Consider the following 26,814-nt stretch of genomic DNA (forward strand, 5'->3'; position numbering starts at 1 on the left):
ATTAAAAATTGGACTGTTTATCTTCAGGTGTTGCCACTGCAGTGTCTCCATCATTTGGACAACCAACATGAGAATTCCCTGGTCTCTTCAATGACTGAGTTGAAGCTTGCTGTGCAGATTCTGCCAATGCTAAGGCCAACATACGGGCGACATTTTTCGGAGGCAGTGGTGGTGGGATAAGAGAGACAGAACTGACAGGAATGAGATGCTGAGAGGAGTCATGGGCAATTGCTCCTAGTAGGAAATTGGGAAGAAAAAAACGAGAGTGTAAAGGTAGTCTCTGTTATCCTGAATAGATAGCAAAATATTACCCCTCTGAAAAATTTAAAAAAAAGCTGCTTTCCACATCTCACAATGGCCATCCTTGATCTTCTGTCCCACATGCAAAAGCTGTAGAAAGTACAGCTGGTTCAGAAAGAAAACTAAAACAACTTGTCCAGAGGTTTCAATTTCCTCATGGGTGTCTACAGAGAAGGCAGGTACTCTCCCTTGATTTGAAAAAGAATAATCAGAAAACAAAGTCCCTTGAAGGTCAAGTCCCTTCAAGTACTGACAAATGTTACTAAAAATCTTATACATAAATCAAAAGATATAAAGTTGTGCAAAATCCTCCAGTTTCCCAATCACAGATCTTTAGTGATATACTGAATTTTAAAAAACCTTATCATGGAAAGGATAAATGACATTAATTTCAGGGTCTATTTTCCTTATCTATAACAAAAAATACCCTTAGGGTTTTGGACCATACAACCTCTGAAATCTTCCACTTCTAGATCTGTGATTAGAAACTGATTTGTTTTATGTAGAATCTTAATCATTTAATAGACAGCACCATCTCCATACAGTGAAACTTAATACACATACAGCTTTATAGCAAGTTTTAATCAGATATTGTTAATCAAGTGTAAAATACTTGAGTTGCATAAGTACAAACCCAAGAGCAAAGATTAAAGACTGGCAAAACACTGAACCATGAAAGAACTTCATCAGGGCAGGCAACAGTAGATCAGAGACAAAGACTAATTAGACAAAGGCTAAATGTTTATCAATAGACTGTCTCAAAGGATATGACTGATATTTGAAAGTACAGAAATACTACTGTATTTTAAAAATTAAATACATTATACATTATCTAGTGCTTTCATTCTTACCATCAACTGCATGAAGAGAAATGAGAGATTCTTCACTTTTAGCTGAGCGAAGGGTTCCTCCTGCCCGGCTCCCTAAAGAATCAAAACCAAAACATATATGTGTTATTCACAATCTACATATTTGCTGGAACAGGAACACCATTTTTATATACATAATTTTAAGTTAATGAATATCAATATGTCCATCTAGTACTTTATCACATATTCAATTCAGTACCTTGTCTAATCCTGTCTTACAATGTTTTTACACTTATGCACTTTATATGAAATGTTAAGGAGAGGGTTGAGGAAGGGAGTGCTGAATGACAGATGATGAATACAATGAAGAATACAGTGCTGATGTGTTAGACCCAAGGTCATGATTTGCTGACATCAATATAAGGAAGGGAACTCATCTTGTAACATTTCAATTGGTTGATAAAAAAAAAACATCCTCTGGGAGATGCCATGTCTCCTTGTAATCAGGCCACAGTCTTGGCTCTGAAGAGTACTGAGCTTGAGTTTAAAAAAAATTTGTCACGTGAGCTCAAATGAAGGATACTCACCTTTCAGAGCCATTGGTTTGATATCTGAAGGCTCACTCTCATTACGCTGAAGTTTCTGCTTAGAAACAGATGATGATTTTCCTAAATTGAAAAAGGAACTCCAACTGCCCACAGGAGATTTCTTTATTTTGTTTGGGGGTCTTTTCCTAAGACAATGAAGAGAAGAAATCAATGCTAAGATACTCAAAGATGAGTTATTACAAGAAAATGAGAAACATGGGAAAAGCTACGAAATTTGGAAAATGTTAAACTGAAATAGTTTTATATATTCCTTAGTCTACTGTGAAGTTAACATTCCCCAAACAAATCAGATATCTGAACAGTAATGAAGAACTCTAGGACAACACTAATACTTTATAAAATTTAAAAATTATAAAATAAAAAATTTAAATCAACAAGGACTAATTTACCTGGCAGATCTATGGAAAGATGAGCAGTGATTAAGGAAAAGATGGAGACCATCACCAAAAACAAAGTAAATGATTTCGATTACATTAAGTTAAAAGCTTTTGCACAGATAAAATCACTGTAACCAAGATCAAAAGAAATGTAGTAAATTGGGGAACATAATCTTTACAACTAATGATTCTGACAAGGAACTCATTTCTAAAATATACAGTGAATTGAGTCATATTTTTAAAACAAAAAGCCATTCCCCAATTGACAAATGGTTATGCAAAGGATATGCAAAGGCAATTTATAGATGAGGAGATCAAAGCAATCCATAGCCATATAAAAATTGCTCTAAATAATTAATTATTAGAGAAATGCAAATTAAAGCTTCACTGAGGTACCACCTCACACCTCTCAAACTGGCCAACATGAACAGAACGGATAATGATCATTGTTGGAAGGGATGTGGGAAATCTGGGACACTATTACACTGTTTGGTGGAGCTGTGAACTCATCTAACCATTCTGGAGAGAAATTTGGAACTACACCCAAAGGGCAACAAAAATGAGTATACCCTTTGACCCAGGAATACCACTACTGGGTCTATACCCTGAAGAGATGAGGAAAAAGGGCAAAAACATCACTTGTACAAAAATGTTCATGGCAGCCCTGTCTGTGGTGGCAAAGAATTGGAAATCAAACAAATGTCCTTCAACTGGGGAATGGCTTAGCAAACTGTGGTATATGTATGTCATGGAACACTACTGTTCTATTAGAAACCAGGAGGGATGGGAATTCAGGGAAGTCTGGAGGGATTTATGTTGAACTGATGCTGAGTGAGATGAACAGAACTAGAAAAACACTATACATCCTAACAGCAACATGGGGGTGATGTTTAACCTTGATAGACTTGCTCATTCCATCAGTACAACAATCAGGGACAATTTTGGGCTGTCTGCAATGGAGAATACCATCTGTATCCAGATAAAGAGCCATGGAATTTGACCAAGTTTCAAGGACTATTCCCTTTAATTTAGAAGAGAAAACCAGATATCTTATTGTCTGATCTTGTTATCTCTAAGACTTTTTGTTTCTTCCTTTAGGAGATGATTTCTCTCTCATCATAATCAATTTGGATCAATGTACAACATGGAAACAAAGTAAAGCCTGACAGATTGCTTTCTGTGGGGGAGGTGGGGGGAGGGAAGAAATATTGGGGGAAAAATTGTAAAACTCAAATAAAATTTTTTAAAAATAGATTGAGATGGGATCTTAGCATTATAAGTTCAATCCACTCATTTTACCCAAGATCTCACAGCTAGTAAATATCAAGTGTCTGAGGCTGGATTTGAACTCAGATCCTCCTGACACGTCTAGTGCTCTACCCACTGCATCACACCTACTTGCCCTTGAAATGGCTTCCTAAATGGAAGGGTATTCAAAGAATGACATTGTATTTTTCCTAAAGATAAAAAAAAATAAAGAACCTCAATCCAGGCTGAAGATCACTAGTTTTCTTGGATGCCATACCACACTGAGGATTCATTATGAGTTGCTAGACCCTTCCCTGATTACAGGATTAAAAGCTGAACCTAAATAAAATCAGTTACTTCACCTTTCAAGAGGGAACTCAATTATAGTGTGGAATTTTCCTTGAAGTGCAGGAGGCCCTTCTCCCACTTTGATATATTTGTTGTCGGACACAGTTGGAGAGCTGACCTGAGCTTGTGTTCTTGCCTGGGCTTCCTCCAAAGTCATTAGTTTGGTGCATGAAGAGGATACCATCAAGGACTTGGGCCTTGAAAGAGAACCTGCAAGTAGAAAGGGAAAATGAGACTTGTTAAAATAGAAAAGGAGGATGTGTCCTGCTTTAAAAAATGTTCCGAATACCAACTCCAGTCAAGAAACATTTAAGCCCCAACAGTAGACCGAATTGTGTTAGGTCCTGGATGATCCCAAGCAGAAAACACCTAAGGCCTTGGTCTCAAGGAGAGTATACTCTGGTTGAAGAGTAGAATGACTCATATACAAAAATAATTAAAATTCTTGTTTGAAAAAACAATTAGTGCTAATCAAGGGAAAGATAATCATTTCTAGTTGAAAGGGGGGAAAGGAGAAGGTGTGAATGAATAAAAGTAAAAGCATTTATTTTACTATATGTAGAACACTAAGCACTGGAGTAAGACCACACTGAGGTAGTTATCAGAAGAGCTTCTTAAAAGAGACTAAGGAAATCTTTTTGGAGGGACTTGGGGGGGTGGAGTCAAAATGGCAGCAAAAAGATAGGAAGCTCCAGGAGCTTTTCCTTAAACAATTTTGAATGAAGACTCTAAAGAGATCCTAAAGCAACAGAACCCACCAAAAAACCCCAGGTAAACAAACAGCTTTTCAGCCAGATATCTTGGAGGAATTTCAGGAAAAGGTTTATTTCATGGGTCAAAGGGAAGTAAGTGTAGGTCAATGGATGTGGGAGAATTGGGAAGGCAGCAAGAGGCTTTTAGCCAGAGCACTACTAAGGTCTTGGCACAGTTCTTCCCACAATAAAGGTCCCAACTCCAGCTCAGAGAGCAAAGTTTCAAGTCCTGGGAAACTGATCCTTTATTGGCCTGCCCTCCTGGGGATCTCAGAAAAGGAAAGAAGCGACAAAGTGCCTACATCTGAAGCCGCTAAAGGGCTACTGAATAGGTCTAGATTGCAGAAAGACCTCATGAAAGAGGAGCCCAAAAAGCATTTTAAAAATCAAAAAAGAGGGGCAGTTAGGTGGCTTAGTGGATAAAGCCCTGGCCTTGGAGTCAGGAGTACCTGGCTTCAAATCTGGTCTCAGACACTTAATAATTACCTAGCTGTGTGGCTTTGGGCAAGCCACTTAACACCATTTGCCTTACAAAATAAGCCTAAAAAATAAAAAATGAAAGGAAGAAAAAAATGGAGAAAAGAAATGAGTCATGAAAAAAAATTATGAAAAATTAACTAAAGAAAACAATAATTTTACAAATAAAATTGACCAGCTAGAAAATAAAGTCCACCAACCAGAAAAGGACACAAAAAAGCTAACTGAAGAAAATAAAATCTTAAAAACTAAAATTGGACAAATTAAAATGAGTAACTCTGAGAGACAATAAGATTCCATCAAACAAAACCAAAAGGCTGAAAAAAAGAAGAATATGTAAAATACCTCTTAGGAAAAATGACTGACCAGGAAAATAGAACTAGGAGGGATCATTTACAAATTATTGGTCTACCTGAAAATATCAGAAATTCAGAAAAAAAGAGCTTGGGCAATAACAAGCAGAAAATTATCATGGAAAACTGCCCTAATATCCTAGAATATGAAGATAAAAATAGTACTGGAAAGAAACCACTGATCACCCTCACCCCAAAAGAGATTCCAAAATAAAAACCCCAAAGGGATATTTAGCCAAATTTCAGAATTCTCAGTTAAAGGAGAAAATACTACAAGGAGTCAAAAAAGAAGGAATTCAGATACCAGGGTATCACAGGCAGGATTGCATGGAATTTATCAGTTTTAACATTAAAGGACTGGAGGGCCTGGAATATGATATTACATAGAGCAAAGGAGCATAGATTCAATCAAGAATCCTGTAAAATTCAGCATATTCTTTCAGGAGAAAGATGAACTTTAAAAACAATAGAGAACTTACTAACTCATCTGATAAACAGACCAAAACTGAACAGGAAATTTGATCTTCAAATATAACACTTAAGAGAGGTGAGAAAAGTTAAACACAAGGGGACAAAATGTTAGATAACTCCTGAGAACCATATTTCTCTTAGAACAATTGAAAGGAACATATTTAGACAGGGTATGTGTATAAATTGACTGTGATGTGATTAGCTTTTGAGAATTGTATTCCTATTGGGTCAGTGGAAGGGAAGGTACCTGGAAAGGAAGTGTACGTATAATAACTGACAGGGATGTGATCAAACTCTTAGCTCTAGTGGGTTGCATTTATATTGGGACAATTGGAGGGAATGCTCTTGAAAACAAGGCATGAGTTTAAACTGTGATGTAAAGGATGCCTTTGGCTCTTGAGAATTGGACTTCTATCAGGACAGTTGAAAGAAATATACTTTGCCAGAGTGTACTGATACAATTAAGATGTAAAAAAGAGGATTATAAGAGAGAGAGAAGACATTAGAGAACAAATAATAATACATAATGAGGTACAAAGGACTTATTATGGAAAAGGGAAAGAAGCTCTGAGTAAATCTTATTCTCAACAGATTTGGCTCAAAGGCAGTATAACACATTCTCAAATAGATTTGGAAATTTATCTCATCCTACAGGGAAGTGGGCACAAGGCGAAAGAAAGCAGAAGGTAAGACTGATAAATGGGAAGGATTAAGTAAAAATAAGATAAAGTAAAAAAGGAAGTAACGGTTAAGTAAGAAAGGGGAGGATTAAGTAAAGGTTGAGTAAAAAAAGGAAGTAAAAAGGGTTAAGTAAAAAAGGGAAGCATTAAATAAAAATAAAGATAAAGTAAAAGTTAAAAAAAGTAAAAGGGGAAAGGAAGAAGAAAAAGGAAAAGAATAGGTAGAAGAGAGGACAGATTGAGAGATGTACCAGTTAGAAGCAAAACCTTCGTGAGGAGGGGTAAGGGGAAAAGAGAGAGAAAAAAGTATGAAGAGAGAAGATTGGAAGGCAGGAAATACAGAATTAGTAATCTTAACTGTGAATGCAAATGAAATGAACTCTCATATAAAAAAGTAGAATCCTATAATGTATTGTTTATATGAAACATAGTTGAAGCAGAGAGATACACACAGGGTAAAGGTAAAAGACTGGAGCAAAATATATTATGCTTCAGCACAAGTCAACAAAAAATAGGGTAGCAATCCTGATTTCACTCAAAGCAAAAATAGATCTAATTAAAAGGGATGAGGAAGACATCATAAAGCTAAGGCTAGCTAATAGAAATATTTGTGAAATTTTGAGAAACAGTACATCATTTAAGTGGGAAACGGCTAAACAGGTTACAGTATATGAATAGTATAGAGTCCTATTGTTCTATAAGAAATCATGAGCATGGGGCGGCTAGGTGGCGTAGTGGATAAAGCACTGGCCTTGGAGTCAGGAGTACCTGGGCTCAAATCTGGTCTAAGACACTTAATAATTACCTAGCTGTGAGGCCTTGGGCAAGCCACTTAACCCCATTTGCCTTGAAAAAACCTAAAAAAAAGAAACCATGAGCACAAAGATTTACTTGAACTGATAATGAGTGAAGTGAACTGAACCAGGAGAACACTGTACATATTAACAGCAGCATTGTGAGGTCATAAACTATGAGGGAAGCAATTTCTCTCAGTAGTTTAGTGACCAAAGACAATCCTAAGAGACCTGTTAAGGAAAATGACATCCACATCCAGAGAACAAGCTATGGATTCTGAATGCGGAGCAAAACATACTAGATTCACTTTCTAAATCTTCTTTTGTTTTTTCTTTCCTTTAGTTTCCCCCTTTTGTTCTAATTCTTCTTTCACAACATGACTAATAGGGAAATATATTAAAACTATTGTACATGTACAACCTATATCAAATTGTTTGCTGCTACAGGGAGGAGGGAGGGAAGAGAGGTTGGTAAAAAAAAATTGTGGAATTCAAAAACTAGCAAAAGAATGATCGTTGAAAACTATCTTTTGCATGTAATTGGAAAAAATTAATTAAAAAGAGAAAACAAACACTATAATAAACAGAAATGAGACCGAGTTTGAATAGTCTGTTACAAGACTAGAGGATGCTGTGTTCAAAATTACTGATATGGGACACAGAAAAACAAGATATAGGCACAGCAAGTAGTTCAATGGAACTATGTGAAAATACTGTGAAGTAAGACTGAAAATGTGAAAGGATGATGCAAGAAAAACAGCTAGGATACTCCATAGGAATGTCCATTGAGACTAATGAGAGTCTCAGTAATCAATGGGATAATGGGAGTGGAAAGAGGGCTAAAGATGAAAGATTTTTTCATGGAAGATGAGATAAAATCAACTTCTGGTAGCTTTGGAAACATGTAAATATCACTGCAAAAACAATTTTTTTGCTATAATTGTATAAAAAAGCTAACATGTGGTATTTTCTTTATTCATAGTAAATGGCCTTGGTGTAATGATTCTTCTGTAAAGGAATTAGAAAATTGTCTAACATCATCTCTTTTTCTTCATATAGCAAGGAAAACTGATTTCCCCTTTTTATGCTTTTAGGAGAAGTCACTTTTATAGAGAAAAGTGTGAATTGATACAAGCTTAGTCATACCTGCCCCATCCTGAATGACTGCATTAATTTTGTAATTGAAGAGAACATCCACATGATTAAGAATAAATTCGACCACCATTGACTGAATTCCCACTTCCACGAAGGCAGCTGTCCCACTGAAGCAAGCAGATTCTATCTGTTTTGATCTGTGGAAAAAAAGTTGCTTTTAGAAATTCACTAAGGTAAGCAGACGCTGGTATATGAATCAGCAAATTATTTAATTCTAAAATTGAAGGATATATATATATATATATATATATATATATATATATATATATATGATTCTGAGACATGACATCTACATCTCATTAAACAAATAAAGCAACTGAAACATAGAGAGGGGAAGTGACGTGACTTGACTTGCCCACTGTCACAATGCTGTAACCTATTCTGAATCCTCTAAATCAATCAAACTTATAGTATCTATACCTATAAAGTGTTAAGTGGGTTTTGTGCTAAGAGCTGGAATAGAATGCAGTAGTAAGTTATAATTCTCTATGTGTTTCATTAACAAAATATTTGATGAAAATTGTATGATAAAGATAGTACTAAAATGATCTTATATTTCTGACAAGTTTATTGAAGGCAAAAAGTACAAATTACCTTAGAAGATTTGGAGCCCAAACAATTGCAAGGTTCTTGGCATGTATATTTGTGATGGAACAATAATCAGCTATAAGGGACAAGTGTTTCATTAAGAACTCCAATGTTCTGGAAAATGAAATAAACACACCAACATCTGTTAGCAGACTGAAAATATCCATCAATTAGCATTCCATTCCACAAGCAGCAGAATCCCATTAATTGAAATGTATTTCTTCAATTGTAAAGAAGGAAATAACGAACATACAAAAATGGGGCGGCTAGGTGGTGTAGTAGATAAAGCACTGGCCTTGGAGTCAGGAGTACCTGGGTTCAAATCCGGTCTCAGACACATAATAATTACTTAGCTGTGTGGCCTTGGGCAAGCCACTTAACCCCATTTACCTTTCCAAAAACCTAAAAAAAGAACAAAAAAATGAAAACTTTGCAATCAATTAATTATAAGTCTTAAATAACTGGAAGAAAGGAGTTATAGATACTGAATATAGTTACTGCAACAACTAAAAACTACAGTCAATAATAAAAGAACTGGGAAAATTTGATCAAAATATGCCCAACATTTAGATAACCAGCCATGGTGATCTTTGACTATATAGGTACCTGATTTAATTACAACCAGTCACAAAAATAACACCCAGAAAAAACAGTAGCAGTTAGGTGGCCCTGTGGCTGCCTCAGTGAGATTTTCCTCACCTTCCTCCCTGGTCAGCAATTACCTGGGACTATGCTTTTATCATTGTTTAGTCTTTTTTTCTATCAACTCTTCAGGACCTCATTTGGGTATTTTGGGTTGTTTTGGTCTGTTTTTTGCAATGATACTAGAGTGATTTGCCATTTCCTTCTCCAGCTCATTTTACAGATGAAGAAATTAAGGCAAACAGAGTTAAGCGACTTGCCCAGGGATGCACAGCTAGTCTCTGAGGCTGGATTTGAACTCAGGAAAATGAGTCCTTCTGACTCCAAACCTTGACACACACTCTCTCTCCATCACCATCTAACTGCTCCCTTCTGCCTTTTTTCTGCTCTCACTTTGGCCCTAGGGGTCCAACGTGGCAGATATGGCAGTGACAAATGGAAAAAGGAAGGGTTAAACTTTTTACTAAATCTCTAAGGTCATTTTTTCCCTCTTCACTAGTTTCTGCCCAGTGTGTGGCAATAAATGAATGCTTATTCGCTTTCCCCCTCTTCCCATGCTTCAGCTCCTATCCTGTCATCTTGGTCAGAGTTCCTAGTCTTGATATTTTCTCTTCTCTTGAGGTCCACATGTTGTTTTTTGTGCCTTAAGCTTCAACTCAGATTCCTCATCTCTCATGACTCCTTTTGGAGATGATATTCCTGGGCTAAGAAATTGTTTCAGTTTTCTAAAGTTTGAGAAGTACTTTTTCAAATTGCATGGGAAGTTGGAGAAGTAAGGAGAAGAGGACAATGTTCTGGTTTCCTCAGGTGGAAAAAGGAATACATTCTCTCATATATGGCAGCCACATTCTTTGATATTAGGATTCCCACAATTTAAGTAATACATGAAGGAGAGTGGGCTAGCATGCTGGACTTAGGGTTAGCAAGATCTGGGTTCAAATTCCGAATATGATGGGGCGGCTAGGTGGTACAGTGGATAGACCACTGGCCCTGGTGTCAGGAGTACCTGAGTTCAAATCTGACCTCAGACACTTAGTAATTACCTAGCTGTGTGGCCTTGGGCAAGCCACTTAACCCCACTCTCTTGCAAAAACTAAAAAAAATCCAAATAAGACAGCTGTGTTGGCCATTTCATCAAGCAACAGTAATTTAGCTCTTGGTTTTTAGAGGGATCTAAATTATAGACTTTTTCTCATGTTAAAGGTAGCAACTCTACTACAGAAGTAGTAGAGTTATTATTCTGAAATTGAGAGGTGACAGGAAGTAGTGTTCCCTGTATCTCAATCTTCAAAGGAGTCAGTGTAGATTTCACATGAATGCGCAAACTGACCTAATAAAAATGATAATTTTGTCCCTCTTGATCAATAACAGTAATAATTTTATATGCTTTTCATATGCTATATTATCTGATTTTTCACAAAAGTCAGTTAAGTTGGTACTATTATTCATGTTTTTCAACTAAAAAAAACATGGTTAAGAGTATTTAAATCAAGATCTTAAATCAAGATCTTAAACCAACTTAAACTTTGCTGAGTAAGTAAAAGCTCTTAGTTAGGGGATTAGATGGACTGCAGCATAAGAGACCCAAACAATGAATGAATCTAACCCATCTCATTTTCATTTTGAGGTAACTGAGGGCAAGAGTTCACATGAGGTACCTTGTTCAAGGTAAAATAGATGATATAAAGAAAGCTGGCATCTGAGCTCAGGTCTTTCCTGACTTCAAATCCTGAATCCTTTCTATTGAGCTATCCTGCCTCCATAGGATTGGGAGACTTAATTCTGCAGAACAAAGGGATTTTTTTTCTGTGACAAAACCACTAGTTTGCAAGACTCCATAAATTCACTGGGTGTGGTGGTATATGCCTAATCTGAGTTACCAGGAGGCAGAAACTATCTGATCTCTAGTGCTCAGGAATTCTGAGCTATAGCGGTCTATATCAACTGGGTGTTTGAACTAAGTTTTGTATCAGGATGGTGATCCCTCGGGAATGAGGAGGTCACCAAGTTGCCTAAGGAGGGATGAATTGGACTAAGATGGGTTCAAATTATTGTCTTTGGATAATTCAAAGAGTGGTTGTAGTAGAGAATTAAAAACCTTAGGAGTAGGAACACACCAGTTTGACTTGAATAAAAAATGCATGAAGAAGTGACAGAGATAGGGACTAAACCTGTAATTCCATTGGTATTAAGAACTTCTGGGAAGTAAACTCCCTCTTATGAATGCAGGTTAACACCATTTTTGCCATATACAGATACTTAATCTTGGTTTCTGATAAAACAGTACATCAATAACTGTGCTTATTTACCTCCTCAACGTATCCTTGCAGACCAAATCAGAAAATATATATGTTAAAAGACTTTGAACAACTACAGAATAGTATACAAACACAAGACCTTAGTACTGTATATGAATCTGATAACTTCAAATTCTTACCTATCTATATTAATCAAGAAGCATTTATTCTGTTCTACACACTGAGTAAGAAGTGTCTCTGCTTTGAGGAGCTTATATTCTGAGCAAGATAACAAGCACAATAATAGGTACAGAGTTAAAGAATTATTTGTAGAGTAAGATGCTATCTTACTGCTTCTATATGTTGTAAGGCTCTCTTTCTACTCCCAAGAAAGAAGGAAGTTGGGGCTGCTAGGTGGCACAGTGGATAGAGAGCACTGGCCCTGGAGTCAGGAGTACCTGAGTTCAAATCCGGCCTCAGACACTTAATAATTACCTAGCTGTGTGGCCTTGGGCAAGCCACTTAAGCCCATTTGCCTTTAAAAAAAACCTAAAAAAAAAGAAAAAAGGAAGTTTAATACAGCTGAGTTTAAAATGTAATCACAGGGAGCAGGCTTATATGTAAGACTGTGGGAAACTAAGGCTATATATCCTCCAGGAATTGTCTGTTGCAATTGTCATCTTTCCTAGAGAGAAGTAGCATTAGTTGAAGGTCAGAAAGTGTGGAAGCTTTGTGTCTATCAGAGGTAGAGTCATTGGGTTAATACACACAGACACACACACATGACTTTCTTGCCTATCTTTCTGTTTTATCATTTGTCTCAGGGATGGTGTGATGTGTTGCTAAATAGAGCTTCTTTTCTGCTGAGAAAATTAGCGTTGATTCTTTCTAAACCTATATAAATAAAGAGCCAAATCTTTCAACTAATTCTTCCTTTTGTGTGGTCTGTTTCTTGTGTCAGAGAATGCAGAAAACTTGGTGGCAGGAAGAATCAGGAGACCTGGGAAGGAATCAGACTAAACCCTGCCACATTTTAATTACATAACATAAAAAGTCACTTAAACACTCTCTGTAAAATGAGGGGACAGTCTTGATGTCCAACAAAGTCTTTCCAGTTCTAAATCTGTTCCCATGAAGCTGCTTCCGAAGGAAAGATTATCAGCATCTGAGAAGACTGGGAAAAGCCAACTAAATAAGGTAGAATTCAATAAGGATTTGTGAAGGAAACAGTAGTTGGAAAAAGAACATTCAAGTAATAGGACTTAAACTTCTAAAAAGGGCATGTAGGTGAGAATATATGTATGAGGGATAGCAAGCTGTTTCCTACAGTTGGACTATTAAACCCTTGGCAAGAAGAAGCGTCTAAAAAGACTAGAAGACAGATTATACAGAGGAGTTTGCTTAACCCTAGAAGGAAACAAATAATCATTTATATAGTCTCCCATAATGCTAGATATTGTGTTATGAATAGATCCTAGAGGTAATGAGAATCATTGGAATTTAATGAATAAGTAATGCAATGATCAGAAGTATGTATTGGGAAAATACTATGGCAACTATGTGGAAGAGAGAGTAAAGAAAGACCCAAGACATGAAGATTAATTAAAAGACTATCAGTGAGACCCTGATGGAAACTATGTAGAGGTGGACAAAAAGAGACCTGTGTTGACATATAACATGGCAAAAGAAACTAAAAGATTTGGCAACTGATTTGATATATGAGTGAGTGAGAGTGAAGAACTGAAAATGATAGTGATGTGAACCTGGTTGACTGGAAGGATGATGGGTGCCCTCGATAGTAATAATGAAGTCTGGGCAGTGAGGTGCCGCAGTGAATAGACCACTAGCCTTGGAGTCAGAGCAGCAGTTCAAATTCAGTCTCAGATACTTTCCACTTACTAGCTGTGTGACCCTGGGCAAGTCATTTAATTCTGCTTGCCTCACATCCAGGGCCATCTCCAGTTGTCCTGATACATATCTGGCCACGGGCCCCAGATGACTATGGAGGAAAATATGAAGCTGATGACCTAGCACAGTACCTCCTCACTCAAACCAATTCCTGGCATCACTTCCTTGTGTCATGGTCTTCAAAAATGAAGCATAAGCATTATTAATGAAGGCTAGAGGGAAAAGAAATAATTTTATTTTGGACATAAGCAGTTGGTGATATTCTACTGGAAGCTGGAGGAAAAAAGATTGATTATAGAGTTCTGGGAATCAGTTATATAGAGATGGAAATTAAATCCATAACAGCTAATAAGGTCATTAAGAGAGTACAGAGAAAAAAGAGGAGGGGTCACTCACAGTCAATGGACATGGCATGGTTGAAGATTCAGAAAAGAAGACTAAGAAAGAATGGTCAGATATGGGGGAAGAGGATGATGTCAGAAGGATGTGAGATAAGAAAATGGGAGAAGTTCCTGATGAATAACCCTGTCTTTTTTTTTGCTGAAATATGAAATACAGCACCTGAGAGAATAAGGAGAGACATAGGAGAGTTGAGGACAAAAGAGAAAGTCTAGAACAGCTGCTGGAGTAAATGGAAGAGTAAATCACTTTATATCCAAGGAAGTAAATTGAATAATTATATAAATATTTTCTAGAAAATGAACAATATTTATGTAAAATTAAAATGATAAAACATTTAAAAGGAGACATTTCAAAAAAATCTGTGTTTTCTTCAAAATGCTGAGGTCAAACAACAAAAAAATCAATTTAATCATAAAAAAGCTTATTTCTAATCAAGTCCAGAAAAAATTATTTTTGGACAACTTTTTTTAAAAGTGAGCTAGTCAAAGAAGTTAATTTTAGATATCACTAGGCCTATTATTTGGTATTTTAAACTATTACTTGGTATTTTAAACACAAGGCAAGAACTGTAATGTGGAGGGGGAGTTGTTGGATGACATCATGAATTTTTATTAGCCATTCTTCATCTGTTGCTGCAGAAACTGCATCCTGTAACACAAAGACAGAGAGATAAATACATCACTGAATTTTGCTGAAAGAAATTATTAATTGAAGCTCTTCAGACCCAGTTCAATTTTTGGATTGGGTTTCTTTACCCTCATAATACTGAATTGGAAACATACAACATATTAATAAAAAAAGATTTATACTTATATGATCACTGAAACTGATAAAAATACAATCATAAAAGCTAGATGAAAAATTCTGTGGGACATTAAGTTAGATATCCAAAAACAGAGACTAAAAAAACAAAAAACAAAAAACAAAACCTGCTGAAACAGCAAGGATTGTGAATGGCAATGAACATTAGTGGAAAAATAAGGAAAACTTTCAGCTAAGCCTCAAGTTTGGCTCTAAAATCATTACTTGCATTTGGCCAAACCAATTAGTTTGTCTTCTGTCTTTTAAACAACCTATAATAAAGTTTCCAACTTAAAAAGACTTACTTCCAAATCAGCAACGACTTACTGAGAATAAGTGAGAAGAAGGTTTGGGAGTTCTCGAAAATACAGCTTACAAAGGGAAGCAACAGAATGTATATCTTGAACATAAGGTTCTTTCTTCAGGTCGGGAATATGTTCACATGAAACAAACCTCTTAAAAGAAATCTGACTCAAAAAAACCCAGAAAGAAAAGCCAAGAGAAAGAACATCTACCTCTGGATTTGTCTCCAGCAGGAGCTGTGGCTGAATTCGGGCGGGTAAATCTGGGCCCAGAGGAAGGATCAACCCCGATCAACCAGACTAGCAGCTGAACTGGAACTGGGACTCTGAAGGCCCAAGAGCTGGACCTGCTGGATCAGAGGTGGGGCTGGACCTCGGGGGTGTGAGTCTGTGGGGCAGTAGAGGCTCTGGTGCTGGTTCTGGAGCTGTCCCCCTGGAGATCCCGAACAGGGCTGGGGGTAGAATTCTGGAGCAGGGGAGCTGCAGACACCATCCCTGGGCTCCTCTGGTTTGAGTCCCATTACAACTTAGACTTCTCCCCTAACAAACAAATGCAAACAAAAGAGAAATCCTGAAAATGAAAGAGTTTAATAAAAACTGAAAAAAATAAAATAATAAATAAGAATAAGCTCTGTTTGAAAAAGCAATAAATTTGGGAAGCTAGGTGGCACAGTGTATAAAGCATCAGCCCTGGAGTCAGGATTACCTGGGTTCAAATCCAGTCTCAGACACTCAATAATTACCTAGCTGTGTGGCCTTGGGCAAGCCACTTAACCCCATTTGCCTTGCACAAAAAGCCCTTAAAAAAGCAATAATTTACATAAGCCATTACTAAACTGATTTAAACAGAAAATTACTAGTAACAAAAATGAAAAAGTGTAAATTCAAAACCAATGATGATGAAGCAAAAGAAATTATTGGCCAAATTATATGTCATTAAAACTGAAAATCTAAATGTAATGATTATTTATAAAAATATGAAATTTCCAGATTAATAGAATGAGAATAGAGGACTAAAAAATACTAAATTTTAGAAAAGGAAGTTGTACTTGTCATAAAAGAACTCACAAAGCAGGGACAGCAAATAAAAGCCAGGACTAGATGGTATTTACAATCAAATTCTACCAAATATTTAAAGAACAATTTGAATATTATAAAAGCTATTAAAGAATAAGGAAAAGAAAGTATCCTACTAAATTCCTTCCACTATACATATATAAACTCAATACCTAAACAAGAAAGAGTTCAAAAAGGGAAAAACATCAAAGTAAAAATCATAGGTCAAACCATAGGTCACCATCCCCAACAAATCTTAATGGAAAAATGTTAAATAAAATATTAGCAAATAGAATACAGTAACATATCATAAAGATTATGTACTATAATCAGTCTAGATTTGTGGCAAGATTGTATAGTTATATCAACAGAAGTAAAACTATGAGCATAATTGACCATACTATTAACAAGCAACAAAATCTATATGATTGCTTTACTAGATGCAGAAAAAGTTTGATAAGTTATAATGCATATTACCATTTAAAACACTAGAAAGATAAGAATAAATAAATTTCTTTAATTTAAACATTATGCATGGGTTTTGTTTTTCTTTCTTTCTCAATAGGAATCAAGGGAATATGGGGTGAGGGGTGAGGGTGCAAGGAGAAGATGGGAGAGAACAAAGTCAGACCTCCAAGAAAATAAAATTTAATTTAAAAAAATGAAGTTCTTCACAAAACTGTCTGACATTTTAAAAGAACAGAGTCTCTTTCATATAATCACAAAACATGCATAGCTATGTCAAAGGGTATTTGAATAAAAAGAAAAAAATTATTCCTTTCAAGTGATAATAAGGATGAAGTAAATTCATTTTATAACAAAATTTTTCACCATAAACTACTACTTCTAGTAGGTATCTTAAAAAAATGGACAGAAAAATAAAACAATGAAAAGTCCTCAAATTCACACTCTGATCCAGTAAATAAAATAAATCCATCCATAAGAAAGTTAAAACTATGGATATTAAATTTATAAAATATTTTCCAGTTCAAAAAACACTACCATACAAATGAAATAGAAATAAAGGTCTCATTGTTAAACATTTGGAACCCTTCAGAAGAAATTATGATGTTTCTTTGAAAAATCCATAATTTTTCTAAATATAAGTGGATAAAGAATCCCTATATGATATAATTGGTTTTACAATTGAATAAGAACAGTAGTGAAGCTGGTTTATGCTAGTACACGGAAATGAAATGTTTGAAACTGAGTATCTCCTTCTGCATTAGTTAAGGATGAATAAAGAATATTCTAGTTATCAAAATGATAGTGATTTCAATATCATTTAAAATATATATGTAAAACTAGAACTTATAATGTAATTGTTATAAAGAAAAATATTAATCTCAATATTTCAAAACAAATTGTAACATTTGTTATAAAATGCATCTCAAAATAGAGAAACTACACTGAAAAATAAGATTACATATTACCATATCATTATTTTATGAAAATAAAATAATAAAAGATATTATCAATTCTATATTTTGGTCCAAATGTCTATTGAACATGATAAAATGGACTCTCATTAAGGGACTTTTCCAAGCATGATAGTTCCTAAATAATAAAAGGTCCTGAATGTTTCCCAGTGTTTGAATACACGAAAGGTAAACTTCATATTTAATATCTAGGAGAGTCTCAAGAACAAACACAAAAAGTTTACATGATAGTATTAATCTTATTGAAATCCTTGAGAACATTTTATAGATGAGAAAAGATAAAAACTAGTTTGTCAGGGTAAATCAGAAGCAGAGAGGAGATTAAGACTTTATTCTTACTTTGTTCCCAAATAATATTTAAAACCTATTGGCCATCTTAATCTAAATTACAATTTTTAATCTAAATTTCAGGACTTCAGTAAACCCCCCCCCCCAAAAAAATAATCTACATTTGATAAGAGGCTAAATAGGTAAAAGATAATTACTACTACAACATACAAACAGAAGGTTTCACAGTAAAAGTTAAGTTTCATTAAGAGAGATCATGGAGAACAAGCTTCTCCTGGGCTCAGCTGGGAATTTCTATGAAAAAATGCAGAAGCTAGGCTGGCACTAAGCAATTTCAAATTTTCATGCAATTAGAGAAAGAAAACAAAAACAAAGAAGGTAAAGGAAAGAAAATGAAATTCAAAGTTAATTTTCAGAACCTAATGAAAATGGTCATTGCTAGTTAGTGATTAACTAGGTTAGGCTATAATCCTATAAAGTATCAATATATTGATTACTTTGAGGAAGAACAACGGAAAAAAGTGAGTTATATTCCTATATGGTTGATTTTCATCAATAAATATTCTGATTGCCATTTGCTGTGTACTGATATATCTTTTTTGTGTGCATTCAATGGGTTTCTGTCTTGTATTTGAGGAAATATAGAAGTTAATTCTTGATTATATGAATTGAGAATAGGAATTGTAATAGAAATAATATTAATGAATAATCCAAAAATAATATCTCTTATATTTTTTCCTGCTACTCTACAAGATTTATAATCCTAATTTATTGTCTTAAAGACATGCTTGAGGTACAGAGAAGTTACTGCCCTTGTTAATGGTCAGTATCAAATATTATAACTTTACTCAAATCATCCTAGCTACCAATCTAGAGCTACATGTACTATGCCATGCTGTATCTTTATTTTTGATAACCATGTACTATATATACATATACTTTGGTGGTACATGAATAGAGTAGAGACTACATAACTTTAACAGATCCTAGAATTGAAAGGAAGCTTTTTGGAGTAACTTAATCCTTTTCCCATTTCACCCCCACTTATGTATGCCCACAATGTTCCAATGAGACTGGAGATCCTCCAAGTAGCCTTTTGCTCTGAGAGCTATATATATATATTTCACTCTGGGATTATAATGAAGTTGTGCTAAAGCTGGTTTAATTTCCAAGGTTGACTGCAAAGGACTAATAAATAATTCATTCAATACATTCTAATTTATGTTAGAATGGGGGGGTGGAAATCAGGTTTAGAACAGTTCTTGACTTCTAAAAAAAACGCAATAGTACATACCCTTTAAAATTCAGTAAATGAAAATTGGCATAGAAATCAGTTCAGTGATTTTAACAGTAACAATAATGATGTTTCTTCATGCAGTTATAGCAAAGAAGAGTATAGATTTACATATAAAAATTAAAGATTGGCCATGTTTGTTTTAATGGAAATGCTGTTGGGAGTTGGAGTCAGCTCTAAGTTCTATCGTGTTTCCTACCCAGAAGGACTTCTGGTAAATCACTTAAATTTCTCTGAGTTTCAATTCCTTTTCAATGGAAAAAAGGAAGCTGGATAATCCTATTAAGGCCCTATTACAAATAAAAATACATGATTCTATGATGAAATTCTTTGATTTTCTTAAAAAAACTTCAAAATCTGAAATTATTTTAAACTTTTTATATTAAGTGACATGTTTATAATAATGCAAAATAATTAATAATAAATAACTGGTCCCTGTTTTATGACAAAGAAAAAAGATACCATCAGAGAGAAAGTGCTATGAAAACCAAAGGAGATAGTTAATTTTTTATTACATGGAGTTTAAGTGGGGTTTCTTTTCTTTAATGGAAGGTTTTAATGAAAAACCTTCCTCCAGCATGGAACTTAATAGAAACCAGAGCTGTCATCTTTTTTATGCCCACTCTTCTGAGAGGGAGAGAGAAAGAAAAGAGAAGAGGGAAAGGAAAGTGGAGAAGGAAGAAGAGAATCATGAGGAAGAAAAGGAAGAAAGAGATAAAGAAAAAAAAAGGGGGGGAAGAAATGGATTCCAGGAGAGACTGGGAAGATACAATTCAAAAAAAAGATATGGTTAAATAAGAATCTACTGGGACAAAAGATAAACTTCATGATGGTTTATTCAAAATACTATTTGGTTTCCTAACTAATTTAAGAAATATATGGCAATGCTAGTTAGAGATTCCTTTAGTAATTATTTCATTAACAGATAAATAAATATTTTTTAAAAAGGCACTTATGGGGTGGCTAGGTGGCACAGTAGATAGAGCACTAGCCCTGGAGTCCGACCTCAGACACTTAATAATTACCTAGCTGTGTGGCCTTGGGCAAGCTACTTAAACCTATAACCTTGCAAAAATTTAAAAAAAAGCCACTTCCAAGGAAAAACTTTAATGGAGAACTTTTCTTTTGTTTTGCAAAGTATAAAAGACTGTAAACTGTGAATTGATATTATTATTAATTAAAATAGCACCATCCACTAATATAATGATTTGATATCATATTACTGATATCAACACTGTTTTCCTTTCCATGACAGCAAACCACTGAACATTTTGGTAATGCCATGAAAAAGAGAATTTTCCATAGTTGGATAGCTACATAATATTATGGGGACCCTAAAATTTTTCAACAGTTCCAAACTTTAGGTGCTTCTTTTAGTTTTAGAATCTCACTGACAGATGGCGATGTTAATAATAAAAAAGAATCTACATTTTGTTTCTAAGGAAGGCGAAGACAATTTACAAACTGTGTGAAGCAAGTCTAAAGTCGGAGAAATGATGCAAATTCCTTTTGAAATATATTAAGATTATACTGTTCTTTGTGCCTATTCAAAATAGTATCTCAAGAAAGGGCAAAAACAGAGAAAGAAAAGGACAGGTTAATTTCACTAATAAATATTGATACAAAAAACTGCAATGACATACTACAAAAAAGTACAGCAATATAAACACACAAAGATGAAATGTCACTATGACCAGATAAGATTCCCACCAAGAATGTAGGACTAGTTAAATATTAAGAAAACTATCAGTATAAATGACTACATTAATGACAAAAACAAGATAAACCATATGGTTACTTCAATTGATGCAGAAGAGGCTTTTGACAAAATACAATGAGCAATTCCTATTAAAATGCTAGAAAACACAAGAATCAATGGATTTATTCTTAAATGGATAATTGTTGGATTTATTATTAAATTATTGGATTTATTATTAAAATGATAAGCAGTATCTAATTAAACCAAGAACAAGCATTATATGAATTGGGATAGACTGGAAGCCTCCCCGATCACAGAGGTGAAGAAATGTTGTCTATTATTACCATTACTATTCTGTACAGTACTAGAAATGCTAGCAAAAATGACAAGAATTAAAAGAATGAAAATAAGTCAAAAAGGAAATAAAACTATCACTATTTGAAAATGATATGATGGTATATGAAGAGAACCATAGAGAATCAACTAAAATACTAGTCAAAATAAGTAACAACTTGAGCAAAAAATATGTAGGATATAAGATAAACCAACATAAATTATCAGTACTTCTACTACCAACAAAACACAGCAGGAAGAGATAGACACAGAAATTCCATTTAAAATAACTGAAAATAGTACAAAATATTTGTGAGTCTACCTGCCAAAAAACACACAGGATTTATGCAAACATAATTACAAGACAGTCCCCCAAAATAAAGCCAAATCTAAACAAGTGGAAATATATTCATTGCTTCAGGATAGACCCATCCAATATTAATAAAAATGATAATGTTACCTAAGATAATTTATTATCAGTAGGAGTATTAGCATTAGTATTATCTGTAAAACTACCAAAAAACTATTTTATAGAGCTAGGAAAAATAGACAATCTATCTCGAAGAACAAAAGGTCAAGAATATCAAGGGAATCAAAGGAAAAAAGTGAAGGATGGTGGTCCAATAGTACCAGATTTCAAATTATGTCAAAAGCATGAATCATCAAAATGATCTGGCACTGTATAAGAAATACAGTGGTAGATCTATGGAATAGCATGGCTATAATATACAGAAGGAAATGACCACAAATAATCTAATATTTGATAAACCCAAAGATCTTGGTTTGGTGGCAAGAATTCACTATTCACTAAATATTACTGGGAAAACTGGAACACAGTCTGGCAGAAACTAGAACAACATCCTCTACCATATCCCAACAGAAGATTAAAATCAGTATGTGATCTAGCTAAAAAAGGTATCACCATAAGCAAATTAGCAAGACATAGGAATAAGTGCCTGTCAGACATACTAATAAGGGACGAATTAAATTAATTAAATTAATTAATTAAATTAATTACACAAAAGATGAAAACATCATGAGGTAAAAGGGATTTTAATCACCTTAAAATGGATTTAATTTTATAACAATTTTACATAAACAAAACAAATGCAGATAAAATTAGAAGGAAAACAGGTAATTGAAAAAAAATCACTCTTTTTTATATATAAATCTCAATTTAAAAAGCAAGTTTCTCCTACAAGGGCCTCATTTTTCAAATAAATAGGAGAATGAGCCAAATATGAAAATAGGAACCATTCCCCAATTGATAAATAGTCAGAGTATATGAACAGGCAGTTTTCAGGATAGGAAATCAAATATCTACAATCAAATTTTAAAAAATGCTTTGAATCACTATTGATTAGACAAATGCAAATCAAAACTTTTAAGGTAACATTTTATGCCTATGATATTGGCTAATGTGACAGAAAAAGAAAATGACACGTGATAAACAGCTTTGGAAAAATATGGAAAATAATGTACTGTTGCTAAAGTTGAAAACTGGTCCAATCATTCTGGAGAGCAATTTGGATTTCTACTGAATGGGTGATAAAATCAGGTATACCCTTTGGCCCAGGAATATCACTACTAGGTCTGTATGTCATAGAGATCAAAGAAAATAAGCCCACATTATAAAAATATTTATAACAGTTCTGTAAAGAATTAGAAGTTGAAGGATACTGAACAAATTGTGATATATGACTGTGATAGAATGTTACTGGGCTATAAGAAATGATGACATAGATGGTTTCAGGAAACCTTCAGAAAATGCCTTTGTGAATTAAGCAGAACCAGGAGAACGACATATTTAATTATTCTGAATAATACAATGATCCGCAATAACTTTTGAGGATTCATGATGAAAACTACTATACATTCAGAGGACTGAAGAACTCAAGAGCAGACTGAATCACATTTTTTTAGCTTCTATATTCTTAGGGGAATTTTGGCAACATATACATATTAGTCTTTGCAAAGTTTGTTTTTCACCTACTTTACATGTTTAATAGGTATCACATAATTCTTGGTTTCTCAATGGATGAAAAAGGAGCTGGAGTAAGAAAATTTGTAATTAAAAGTTTAAACTTTTTAAAGCAATTTTTGAAGAGTTCCTGTTAATAAATCATTTTAGTATTAACACTATCATACAGACCTGTGAATAATAGTTTTTGATAGCAAAAAAATCAACGCAACTTTCAAAATTAATACTACCCCTTATCAACTATCTTCTCATCTTTTAACTCAACCTCTGGAGTAAAGAGTATTAGAACTCATACCATTACAATCACTCTTTTTAATGCAAGCTCAATTTAGAAGAACCTTATTGATAAAGCCTGTTTAAACAATAGGTATAGATTTTTTTAAACACTTGAATTTCTAATACTTGATTTTGTAAAGCCAAAATACTTCTTCAATAGAGAGGCTTCATTATAAAGGAACTGTTATTAGTGACAGACAATATGAAAGGAAGAGAAACTAAAATATGTTTTTAAAAGGAAGTTATAATAGTGAGGTTGGGGGGTTTGCCCTAACAATTACCATCCTAGAGAAAAAGACAATGTTTACTACTCTTGTGATACAAAAAATAAAAAGTAATGTGATATAAACAATATGTTAACTAAACTCTGATTCAAACTCTGAAATCAGTGTAGTATGGGAAAAATATAGCTGGATAGTAGCATATTTGTTTCAGGTTTTATTTTTCCATTCTTTCTCTTGGAAATGTCATCATTTTTCATGAACTTAAATATAATTGCTATGAATTGACTTGTATTCATGTATATGTACATGTACATATAAAATGTGTGTGTATATAAGTATGTATCTAGTCTGAGTTGAATTTTGGTCCTACAAAACCCTTTTCCTAATTGACATTTTAAACCAAATGTCCCAAAGGTATAATAAGTCCAGCAACTTCAAAACAGAATTGATCTCTCTCTCCCTTCCAAATCTTCCTCTTTATAAAACTTCACTATTTCTGTTGAAGGCACCATCAATAACACTAGCCATCTAGATTTCTAACTTAGGCATTATCTCTGACTCTTCACTCTCCTTCCCCCCATACATTAAGTTAGTTGCTACATCTTGCCATTTCTACTGTCACATATATGATACATGACCCTTTTTCTTCACTGATGCAGATACTACCAAGATCACTTCATGACTAGGTTGTTGCACCAGGTTCTTAATTGGTTCATATGTCCTATGTCTTTTATACCTCCAGATCCTATACATTGTTAATAAAGTAATTTTTCATTAGTTCATAAGATCTGACAACGTGATTTGCTTATCAATCCAATGAAATGGTTTTCTCAAGACTCTAGGAAAATAATAGTAATAATATTAATGATAGTAGTAGTAGTTTCTTAAGGATACTAGCAGCAGGAATAATACAGTATAATGAGCTCTATACAAGGTTACCAATGATCTCTAATTTGACAAATCCAATGGCCTTTGGTCTCTCAGTCCTCATTCGTTTGGAACTTTCTGCAATCTTTAGCATCTCTCAATCATCTTCTTCTGCATGCTAGTTTCTTCTATCTAGGTTTTCTGGACACTAGTGTCTTCTGATTTCCCTCCTATCCGTCAATTCCTTCTTTGCCTCCTTTTCTGTATCTTCATCCAGGTCACACCTGCTAACCCCCACAGCACTGGGCTGGATCGTGTTCTCTTCTTCATCTATACGATTTCACTTTGGTGATCTCCAAAACAGACAGAAAATTAATTACCATCTCTATGCTGATGGTTCTCAAATCCATTTATCTAGACCTGACTACTCCATTGAACTCCTGTCTCCAACTGCCTACTAAGTGCCACAAATTTGCTATCTTGTAGACATTTTAAATTCAACATGCCCCAAACTGAACTGATCTATTTCCTTCTAAACTTTCCCTCCTTCCAAATTTCTTTATTATTCAATGGTGATTGAGGGCACCTACCATTCCTCCCAGTTTTCCCAAGCTCACAATATGTCATTCTCAGTTCTTCACTATCTTGCACCACAATCCTTTACCCCCAAGACTGTTGGTTTTATCTCTATACTATTTCTCTCTTCCATCTCCTCTTCTTCTCTGGCACTACTCTGGCACAGATTACCATCTCACTACCAATGGATCTTGAGACCATGAATCTGTACCCAATCCAGTTCACCCTCTGTTCACAGCTGTCAGTGATGTTACTACTATGCACATCTGACCATGTCCCTCCCTTACTATATTGTGTCTAGAATCAAACAGAGAATTCTCTGTTGACATTCAAAGACAATCATGACCTAACCCTACTCCTGGCCAGAGTCTTTGCTTCTGGGGCCTGGGCTCAATGCTATTACTTGAACAAGGCTCTCCATCTGTCTGCTCTAGGCATTTTCCCCTGGTTGTCCTCTACGACTAGAATGCATTCTCTTCTCTCACTTTACCATGGCTTTGCTTTTTTCTTTCAAGTTCTAGCTAAAATGCCACCTTCTAAAAGAAATTCAGGTACTTCAAAGACTTCTCAGTTTTGCAGCTAATTATTAGCTATCAATATAGATGAAAATGGATAATATATAAGCTTCATAAGATCTGGGTAGATAAAGTGAATAATACTGCTGTGATTATAAAGCAAGTATAGAATTTTGGGAAAGCCCACATTACTCTTTGATTGTAAGGGATTACATATGCCTGTCTTCTGAATTTTTTACCTCCTTCACTGGAACTACAGATTAAACAACCCATCAGGAAACATTTATTGAGTATCTAACTATTTTTCAGTCATAATTTGAGAGACTGAAAATATAAAGACAAAAATGTAAAACTTCCTGCCCTCAAGGCAAGGAACTGAAGGAAACAACATATATACACATATAGGTAAATATAAAATATTCTAATGGTATTCTCTGGCTTACTGAGGAAGCTTTCAAATGAGTTGAGTTTTGAAGAAAACTATGGGCAGAGGGTTGGCATAATGGGCAGACTTCCTGGCCTGGAATCAAGAAGACTCAGCTTCCCAAATTCAAATCTGGTCTAAGTGAATTAATAGTTTTGTGACAGTGAGTTACTTAACCCTTTAAACTCAGTTTCCTCATCTGTAAAATGAACTGAGGAAGAATATGGAAAATTGTGCCATTATAATTTGCCAAGAAAACCAACCCCAATCTCAATTGAGATTACAAAGTCTGAAACAACTGAAAAATGCAACAAAACATTCCTTCTACATGAAATATTAATTTCTTTCAGATACTAGTGCCCCCATTCCCAAAACACTTTCTGTGTGTATCTGTATCTATGCTATATGGATTTATATGTATACATTAACATATATAAATATATGAAAAAAATCTAAGCTCCTACCTACTAGGCATTCTTTGTACTTATACTCCCAGTGCCTAGACATAGTAGAGAGTAAACAGTAGGTTTTTAATAAAAGCTTATTAATTTACTAATAAAAGAAGGAGAGGGGAAAGGAGATGAGGAGAG

At 34.6% G+C, this 26,814-nt stretch overlaps 1 protein-coding gene across 1 annotated transcript; it reads right to left on the reverse strand.

Annotated features, from left to right (window-relative positions):
• Window position 1: 1 nt before the first annotated feature.
• LOC141522934 (rho GTPase-activating protein 32-like) lies at window positions 2-24,863 on the reverse strand. The gene is given in 10 exon segments (XM_074236288.1): window positions 2-234; window positions 1,140-1,223; window positions 1,697-1,842; window positions 3,705-3,900; window positions 8,364-8,509; window positions 8,967-9,084; window positions 14,725-14,797; window positions 15,256-15,417; window positions 15,549-15,685; window positions 24,782-24,863. Coding segments are annotated over 10 exon segments (1,377 nt in total).
• Between the last annotated feature and the right edge of the window lie 1,951 nt (window positions 24,864-26,814).

Source organism: Macrotis lagotis, chromosome 4 (genome assembly GCF_037893015.1).
Source record: "Macrotis lagotis isolate mMagLag1 chromosome 4, bilby.v1.9.chrom.fasta, whole genome shotgun sequence".
In the NCBI taxonomy this organism is placed as follows: domain Eukaryota; kingdom Metazoa; phylum Chordata; class Mammalia; order Peramelemorphia; family Peramelidae; genus Macrotis; species Macrotis lagotis.